Source organism: Engystomops pustulosus, chromosome 5 (assembly GCF_040894005.1).
Source record: "Engystomops pustulosus chromosome 5, aEngPut4.maternal, whole genome shotgun sequence".
Lineage (NCBI taxonomy): Eukaryota > Metazoa > Chordata > Amphibia > Anura > Leptodactylidae > Engystomops > Engystomops pustulosus.
Window position 1 is genome coordinate 15,448,595 of NC_092415.1, and position 10,690 is coordinate 15,459,284.

General features: G+C 41.3%; 1 protein-coding gene across 1 annotated transcript in view; it reads right to left on the minus strand.

The window, feature by feature from the left end:
- Positions 1–10,690, minus strand: part of NSMCE2 (NSE2 (MMS21) homolog, SMC5-SMC6 complex SUMO ligase) — a 125,403-nt gene that overhangs the window by 112,690 nt on the left and 2,023 nt on the right. The window contains exon 2 of the mRNA XM_072151204.1: positions 9,319–9,471. Coding sequence (XP_072007305.1) covers positions 9,319–9,457 — 139 coding nt within the window. The 5' untranslated portion in view covers positions 9,458–9,471. The remainder of the gene's footprint in view (positions 1–9,318; positions 9,472–10,690) is intronic.

Consider the following 10,690-nt stretch of genomic DNA (forward strand, 5'->3'; position numbering starts at 1 on the left):
CTGTATATACCCGAGTACAAGCAGACCCAAGTATAAGCCGAGGCCCCTAATTTTACCACAAAAACCTGGTAAAACCTATAGTTTTTTTTTTACTCAAGTATAAGCCGAGTTTGGGTTTTCAGCACATTTTTTTGTGCTGAAAAACTAGGCTTATACTCGGGTACATATGGTAGATTTATATAGTCTCGAAAACGAGAAGACTAAGAGGGGACATGATTCATCTATATAAATATATGAACAGTACATTAAAAAAAATACAGTGGAAAAATCTTCCAGGTTAAATCAAATCAAAAGACAAGGGGGCGCTGTCTGCACAGCAGGGACAGGAGAAAGCTTCAAGGTATAGATTATTTTTAAATCAAAATAACAGATGGTTATTTTATGTACAATTCTGTTCCCTCAACCCCTTTCCTTCTTTGGTTGAACTTGATGGACATTTGTCTTTTTTTCAACTGTACCAACTATGTAACTATGTATATGAGATGATAGAGGATAGATACATTGTTACATTAGCTGGATACAATATAGATTAGATAAACAGATGATAGATATGAGATAGATAGATAGGGGATAGATATGAGAGAGATAGATAGATATGAGAGAGATAGATAGATATGAGAGAGATAGATAGATAGATATGAGAGAGATAGATAGATATGAGAGAGATAGATAGATATGAGAGAGATAGATAGATATGAGAGAGATAGATAGATATGAGAGAGATAGATAGATATGAGAGAGATAGATAGATATGAGAGAGATAGATAGATATGAGAGAGATAGATAGATATGAGAGAGATAGATAGATATGAGAGAGATAGATAGATATGAGAGAGATAGATAGATATGAGAGAGATAGATAGATAGATATGAGAGAGATAGATAGATAGATATGAGAGAGATAGATAGATAGATATGAGAGAGATAGATAGATAGATATGAGAGAGATAGATAGATAGATATGAGAGAGATAGATAGATAGATATGAGAGAGATAGATAGATAGATATGAGAGAGATAGATAGATAGATATGAGATAGATAGATAGATAGATATGAGATAGATAGATATGAGATAGATAGATATGAGATAGATAGATATGAGATAGATAGATATGAGATAGATAGATATGAGATAGATAGATATGAGATAGATAGATATGAGATAGATAGATATGAGATAGATAGATATGAGATAGATAGATATGAGATAGATAGATATGAGATAGATAGATATGAGATAGATAGATATGAGATAGATAGATATGAGATAGATAGATATGAGATAGATAGATATGAGATAGATAGATATGAGATAGATAGATATGAGATAGATATGAGATAGATAGATATGAGATAGATAGATATGAGATAGATAGATATGAGATAGATAGATATGAGATAGAAATATAGAAAAACAGACAGAAGATAAATGTATTATCCAGAAGTGAAGGAAGTGAACAGCAGTGATTCAGCTCATCCGCAGCCGCTCTGTTATTACTGTTAATCATCCTGTTATTCTGCCATGGAACAGCAGGGCCTGAACAATACGAGGCTCGTGAGTCACTGGATCACACAGTCTCACAAATCCTACAAAATAACACAAACCGATTCTCAGCCGAAAGTTGTATAACATATAGCGCATAGAGCGGACAACACACAGACACAGCAGAGGCACGACACCGGTGTGTACCAGCTTATCCTTCCACATATATCTGGATACACCGGGAATAACCAGACAGACACCAGATTATAGATACAGGCATCGAAAATAAATCAACATTGTGAATGAGCTCTCTCATACAGAATAACTATCCTGGTGAAGAGATTCAAATCTTCCAAATGACACCAGGCAGTTGGTTGTAGCATCTAAAGAGCCCAAGATAGGGGTATCGGAAGTGTTGCCTCTTTAGCTGACTCATCTCAGGCAAAAAAAAATAATGACTCTTCTCAGCTAATTTGCATATGACTTTGGATGTGATTCTTTTTTTTATACATAAAAATATTATATACACATGCAGACTCGCACACATTTATATTCAAACTCACACTTCAACTTCTGCAGAAAGTAACCCGTGTTGTGGACAAGACTCCATGCATCATAGTGATATATCATACAAGGAGTCCCTGCTTCCCTGCATATCAAGGTGGTGCTAATTTGTCGGCAAGCAGGGACTCTGCACATTATATATTGGGGAAACAAGACCCCATGGTCTGCGATTATGGACCGACCACAGTAGTCAGAAGGAGCTCTAAGGCTTCATGCACACAGTCCGTATACACAATAGATTCACCTTATGGAATGGGTGTGGGTTACCAGAGCTTTGCAATGTTAATATTTAGGTGTCGCTAAGCTCTGTAGCCAGCGCTGTGTATACATATATACAGCACCAATGTAACCACATGAGATGTTCATTGAGACGGAGGATGAATAACAATGGCTTCCTGCGTCTGATCTGATGCCGCTCAGACAGTTGGCGCGGTGGCAGCAGATGGCAGCAGGAGACACCGCCAGGATTTCGTGGAAGTTTTTGTCATCTGTTTGTGCCAGACACATTTCTAACACTTCTCCTCGCATCTGTCATAGGATCCTGTCTGTACCAAAACCTCAAACTACTTGTGTCTGATCTCCAACATGATTCCACCGTCTCTTTAAGTCTCCATAAAAGGGAACCTGTCAGCTCCCTGGTCACACAGAACCTAAACATACGGCCCAGGTGAAGAGCCATGTCTCAGTAGAGAAAGAAATCGTCATTTTTTTACTTACCCGTATAGAAACTTTTGCATTTCGGTGCACAATGGGCGTGGCCACGTGATCCCGTGTGCACCCTCTAGCCCAGATTCCTAGGGGAAGTAGGGGACTTAGGGCGAGTTGCTGGGGAGCAGAACTGAGAAAGAAAAGGTGTATTGGACCTAATGGCCACACTCGTACTCACACTCATTCCCGAAAATAAGACCTAGTGCAATATTTTTCAGGCTTCAAAATATAAAGCCTCCCCTTCAAGAAGAAAAAGTCATTGATACGGCTCCCCCCGCACCGTAAATAAGTATTAGTAGATCATTTAAATGATTTCTGCAAGAGGCTGTGACACGGGGGAAGAGTTCATGGGAGAAAATCACAGACTGTTGCGCTGCAAACGTGATACATGCAGCGACCGGGACAGGTAGGAAAGGGTTAAACATGAGAGATTGGGGCCAAGGATTCCAATAGAAATGGAGTCACAAGAAATTCAGCATGAAATTCAGAGTTTGGAGCGTTATAAGGAAGTTAGAGAAGTTATTGACATAATGGTCTTTAAAGGGAACCTACCACCCCGATTCTACCTATAAAGGTAGAAGGGGTGGTAGGTGGATGAATGGGACGTGAGGATAGCCCTTTTTGGGCTAATCCTCACGTCCCGGGTGTCTTTTAGAAAAGTTTATTGCGGGCATATGCAAATTTATTTAAGCGGCTACTGGGGCGTGGAGTAGGCGGACATGAGGCTACTAGTCGCGGCTACTCCACGCCCCAGTAGCCACGTTCCTCCGCCTACCATTTAATCTTCGGTGCGCAGCTCCTCGTAGCTGCGCGCCCTCGCCCTGCGGCCTAGTCCCCTGCGTTCTGCGGCCTTCTGCGCATGCGCAGTAGCTCCGCCCCCGGAGCCGAAGGCAGAACGCAGGGGACTAGGACGAGGGCGCAGAGCTACGAGGAGCTGCGCGCCTAAGATTAAATGGTAGGCGGAGGAACGTGGCTACTGGGGCGTGGAGTAGCCGCGACTAGTAGCCTCATGTCCGCCTACTCCACGCCCCAGTAGCCGCTTAAATAAATTTGCATATGCCTGCAATAAACTTTTCTAAAAGACACCCGGGATGTGAGGATTAGCCCAAAAAAGGTCTATCCTCACGTCCCATCCATCCACCTACCACCCAATCTACCTTTATAGGTAGAATCGGGGTGGTAGGTTCCCTTTAAGAAAAAATGTTGCTTTTTATTCATAAATACTGGAATTGTATAATGTACCAGAGATTGTTGTACGTGGAAGAGTCACAAGAATTTCTTGATGGAAGTCAGATGGTTTTGCTGATGTACGTGATCACATGACTACAGGATATTAATACATGCCGATTTTTAAATTCTTGTTCATGTAAAAATAAGACATCCCCTTAAAATAAAAAAAATAAGACCTAGTGACCCTTTAGGACCAAAAAACAATATAAGACACTGTTATTTCCAGGGAAACCCGGTAGTACAAGGAAGGCTCATTTGCATATAATTAAAATGTATTCAGGCCAGCATGAGGGATAGGGGCTAGTCACTGCTCTGACATTGTGGGGGGCCCAGAGCTCAGCTCTATGTATGGTAGAGTTCTCTACAATGACAGCTTACATAGAGCTAAGCGGCTGAGCTAAGATACAGACGCCCAACTATGTATCATAGATAAGTGTTATATATCATAGATAATGAAAGCGTAGAGACAGCAGCTCAGCTCTATATATAGTAGATACCTTCTATAAAGACAGCTTAGATGCAGCCGCTCAACTTTATGTATGCTAGATACCTCAATAAAAGCTTAGATACAGCCGTTCTATGAATAGTAGATATCTGTATGATGAAAGAGAAGGTACAGCCATTCAGCTCTATCTATGATAGAATGACAGCTTAGATACAGCAGCCCAGCTCTATGTATGATAGAGATGTGTATGGTGACAGATACAGCGGCTAAGCTCTATGTATAGTAGATACCTTTACAAAGAACAGCTTAGATACAGCCGCTCAACTTTATGTATGCTAGATATCTCCATGATAAAAGTTTCGCCATTCAGCTCTATGTATGGTAGATATCTCTATGGTGACAGCTTAGATACAGCCGCTGAGATCTGTATGGTATAGTAGAATATCTGACAGATTAGATATAGCTGTTCAGCTCTATACAGGGTAGATAACTGTATGGTTAGAGCTTAGATACAGCCACTCGGCTCTTTGTAAGGTGGATATCTACATAATAGCAGCTTAGATACAACAGCTAGCTCTATGCACTGTAGACCCCTTTATTACACTGAATTATGTCCAGTGACGTCTGAGTGTAAATAGTGGAAAAGGAGAAACCTGTGTCCTTACAGCTGCAGATTTCTCTATAGATAGAAGGATTTCACCAATGGCGGTGACATTGTTGTGCAGTGACTCTATAGGCCTGGTGACAATTGCCACCACTCAGCCGCTGAGTCACATGGACTTGAATATCTGTGCATGTAAAAAAACGGGAGAAAGACAAAAAAGGAACCACAGAAGCCACAACGGAGAAATGGTGGTTAAAAAAGTGAATTTTGATTTTTGAAACTTAGACAATTTGTAAAGAATGATGACACAAGATGACATCCCCTTCCCCAGAGCCGGGGGGATTTTCTGAAATCTGAACCCTAAACCTCATAACAATACATGTTGTATGTATTCACCCAGAGCAGGGGGAATAGACTGGACCCAATGTAACACCCCCGGAAGGTAAAGAGGATTGGGGTTTAGTGAGATGAATGTACAGGCAGTCCCCGGGTTACATACAAGATTGGTTCCATAGGTTTGTTCTTAAGTTGAATTTGTATGCAAGTCAAAACCGTAGATATTAAAAAATTTTAGATCCGGATAAAAAAATTTTTTTGCCCCAGTGATAATTGGAGTTTCAAAATTTTTTGCTGTATTAGGACCACAGATTATCAATAAAGCTTCATTACAGACACCTTACAGCTGATCATTGCATCCAGAAAGGTCACCAGAGGTCACAGTGGGCAGAGGGGTCTGTTTGTAACTAGGGGTCGTATGTAAATTGGGTGTCCTTAAGTAGGGGACTGCCTGTAATCACCCTGCCGTTACATATCCGCTCCCGGAGTTGATCATTCCGGGATCTAACGTGTCAATTTGTATCCGTTCTCCGGAGGTGTAAAATGATACAAATTACCTCGGCAGATGAATAAATCTATCAGATGACATTGTGGCCCTGACATTTACTTGAGTACAGAACATTCTCTATAAATCATTACAACTTCCTTAAAATATCAGCGTTCACAGAATCCGTCTATGGAACTGACTCATAAACCTGAGAAAAAAACTTCTCTATTAATGCGGCAGATCTCCTGTCAGACGGCGGGCGCACCTCCTCCGCTCCATCTCATCACAGGAGAAAGAGCACACCAGAGGGGCTCAGGAACTGGACCCGAACATGTGTGACCCCAAAGTCAGCTAAACTCCCAGAGGACATGCGAGGACCTGCCTACAGAAGTGACAGTCCTGAAATCTAAATACATATTTCCAAGTCCTGAAGCTACTAACAAAATACGTAAAGGTATGATTACACATCTCTCCAGGAACAATACCAAAGACTAACAGCAGATGGAACAGAGCACAGCAGTGTTTGGACAACCCCCAGTGCACTTGGAGAAGCTACAATCCTGGAATAGAAAATCCATATTTCACAGTCCTGCTGCTACTAACAACATACACAAAATTCTCATTACACATCCCTCTAGTGACAATACAGAACACTGGCTGCAAAGAGCTAAGATCACAGCAGTGTGAGGACATACCCCTAATGCATTTGGAGATGCTACAATCCTGGAATATAGACTTCTATTTCACAGTTCTGCTGCTGATATCTAATAACATACAGAAAGTTATAAAATACAGATCTTAACACAGGACAATTGCCAACACTGGCTACAGACAGCACAGAGCAGCACATACTTTTGTTTTTGCTGTTAGTAGCAGCAGAACTGTGAAGTATGGATTTATATTTCAGGATTGTAGCTTCTTTAAGTGCACATGTCCTCACACTGCTGTGCTCTCTGCAGTCAGTGTCATATATTGTCCCTGGTGAGATGTGTAATCATAACTTTATGCATTTTGTTAGTAGTAGCAGTTCCATGAAAAATGTACCTATATTCCAGGATTGTAGTGCACTCAGGTTGTGTCCTTACACTGCTGTGCTCTCCGCAATCAGTGTTATGTATTGTCTCCGGAGACTTTTGTGTATGTTTAAATTCCAGGATTTAGATTTTCCATTAAAATCCCTTAAATGTTCTGAATGATGGGATTGCACGTGTAGACCTCATGGCACAGGGCAGTGAACTAAAGCTCTCACCAGCTCAGCAAATGTCCTCTCAGGTTATCACAATCCAGTGACTGCAAAATACCCAATACCACTGAAGATACTTATCATGGTCTGTGTGTAGGACGCTGCCACCACCTAGAGGAGGCCCAGGGGAACTGCAAGATTTCTATAACCTGCAGAATTCTCATACAATGATTGATGTTATTTTCTGACAGTATATAAGCATATATGTAAAAATCACATTAAAGGGATATCCACTGTCAGAACTATCTGGGACACACCCACCGGTCCTTACAAAAAGGTGGTTTATTGCCACATATAGACCTTTATGGAAACAGCCTGGGGCTACAGACTTATAGATATAGCAATATCTGACTATAAATTTCCGGAAAAAAATAAAGTTGCAATATACACAGTCTTCCTTATCATGCAGTTCACTTCATAAGACCAAGACAACACGGAAACAATTGATCAGCAGTACTTCACCTTTGCGAGGATTCAAGCATAATACTGCCCCCTATGTACAGGAATATAACTACTATAATACTGCCCCCTATGTACAGGAATATAACTACTATAATACTGCCCCCTATGTACAGGAATATAACTACTATAATACTGCCCCCTATGTACAGGAATATAACTACTATAATACTGCCCCCTATGTACAAGAATATAACTACTATAATACTGCCCCCTATGTACAAGAATATAACTACTATAATACTGCCCCCTATGTACAAGAATATAACTACTATAATACTGCCCCCTATGTACAGGAATATAACTACTATAATACTGCCATCTATGTACAAGAATATAACTACTATAATACTGCCCCCTATGTACAAGAATATAACTACTATAATACTGCCCCCTTTGTACAAGAATATAACTACTATAATACTGCCCCCTATGTACAGGAATATAACTACTATAATACTGCCCCCTTTGTACAAGAATATAACTACTATAATACTGCCCCCTATGTACAAGAATATAACTACTATAATACTGCCCCCTTTGTACAAGAATATAACTACTATAATACTGCCCCCTTTGTACAAGAATATAACTACTATAATACTGCCCCCTATGTACAAGAATATAACTACTATAATACTGCCCCCTATGTACAAGAATATAACTACTATAATACTGCCCCCTATGTACAAGAATATAACTACTATAATACTGCCCCCTATGTACAGGAATATAACTACTATAATACTGCCCCCTATGTACAAGAATATAACTACTATAATACTGCCCCCTTTGTACAAGAATATAACTACTATAATACTGCCCCCTTTGTACAAGAATATAACTACTATAATACTGCCCCCTATGTACAAGAATATAACTACTATAATACTGCCCCCTATGTACAAGAATATAACTACTATAATACTGCCCCCTATGTACAAGAATATAACTACTATAATACTGCCCCCTATGTACAAGAATATAACTACTATAATACTGCCCCCTATGTACAAGAATATAACTACTATAATACCGCCCCCTATGTACAAGAATATAACTACTATAATACCGCCCCCTATGTACAAGAATATAACTACTATAATACCGCCCCCTATGTACAAGAATATAACTACTATAATACCGCCCCCTATGTACAAGAATATAACTACTATAATACCGCCCCCTATGTACAAGAATATAACTACTATAATACCGCCCCCTATGTACAAGAATATAACTACTATAATACCGCCCCCTATGTACAAGAATATAACTACTATAATACCGCCCCCTATGTACAAGAATATAACTACTATAATACTGCCCCCTATGTACAAGAATATAACTACTATAATACTGCCCCCTATGTACAAGAATATAACTACTATAATACTGCCCCCTATGTACAAGAATATAACTACTATGATACTGCCCTATGTACAAGAATATAACTACTATAATACTGCCCCATATGTACAGGAATATAACTACTATAATACTGACCCCTATGTACAAGAATATAACTACTATAATACTGCCCCCTATGTACAAGAATATAATTACTATAATACTGTCCCCTATGTACAAGAATATAACTACTATAATACTGCCCCCTATGTACAAGAATATAACTACTATAATACTGCCCCCTATGTACAAGAATATAACTACTATAATACTGCCCCCTATGTATATAGAATAAAACTGCTACCACCAGGTTGTAGGAAACATAATTATATAAGTTTCATGTCTTACATCCGTTCTGTACTAGGTCGAGGGCCACAACGGTGGTGATATCCATTCCGGTGTCTATGTACGCCTGACAGTTCTTCAGGGATGACAGAGAGTTCTCCACAGCGGAGGAGGATACTACTGATGACCCGTGCGATGCCATGTTGAGATGACCACCTATTAATGGATAAATAATAAGTTTTATTCTTATTCACACAATAGGGGACAACAATCTTTTTGGTGGGGATCCAACTACTAGGAACCCCGCCGATCACGAGAACCATTCACTGACTATGAGAGGAATGGTAGAAACTGAGCACAGATCTCCTGCATTCTCATAGACAGTGTATGAGAGTGCAGAGACAGGTGCTCATTAATTACCAACATTTAGAAGGAAGGAGGAGACTGATAACAATTATCGGAAGATTACCACAGTCACTGTGCCTGGATCTATGAGTACAGTATATACTGTAAATTTACTGTAAAAATTGTGCTGAAAAAACCAAACTCAGCTTTTACTAAAATCTATTAAAAAAATTAACACTGTACTCACCTTTCCGACGCCCCCTGCAGGTCCTCTTCTTGCTTAGGATGCTCCGGTGCCTCTTCAGCTCCCGCGTGATGTCAGCGGCGCACAAACAATGCCAAAGGCAAAGGGCTGACATCATTGTATGTGCCGGACATGCACGGGACGCGAAGAGAAGCCGAACCACCCGAAAAGGAGTCAAACGACCCGAAGAGGCACCAGAGCATCCGTAGAAAGAAGAGGACCTGCAGTGGGCTTCAGAAAGGTGAGTACAGTATTTTACAGTAGTGGGGGAGGGCAGGGGCTGGCAGGCTATATACTGGGGGAGGGCAGGGGCTGGCAGGCTATATACTGGGGGAGGGCAGGGGCTGGCTATATACTGGGGGAGGGCAGGGGCTGGCTGGCTATATACTGGGGGAGGGCAGGGGCTGGCTGGCTATATACTGGGGTGTAGGGGCTGGCTGGCTATATACTATGTAAAGGGGCTGGCTGTCTATATACTGGGGGGAAGGGGCTGGCTATATACTGGTGGGGAAGGGGCTGGCTGGCTATATACTGGGATGGAGGGGGCTGGCTGGTATATACTGGGGGGGGGGGCTGCCTGGATATATACTAGGGGGAAGGGGCAGCCTGGATATATACTGGGGGGGAAGGGGCTGGCTGGCTATATACTGTGGGAGGGAAGGGGCTGGCTATAAAATTGGGGAAAGGGCTGGCTGGCTATATACTGTGGCAGGGCAGGGGCTGGCCGGCTATATACTGTGGCAGGGCAGGGGCTGGCTACATACTGTGGGAGGGCAGGGTCTGGCTGGCTATATACTGTGGGAGGGCAGGGTCTGGCTCGCTATATACTGGGGGGGCACGGGTTGG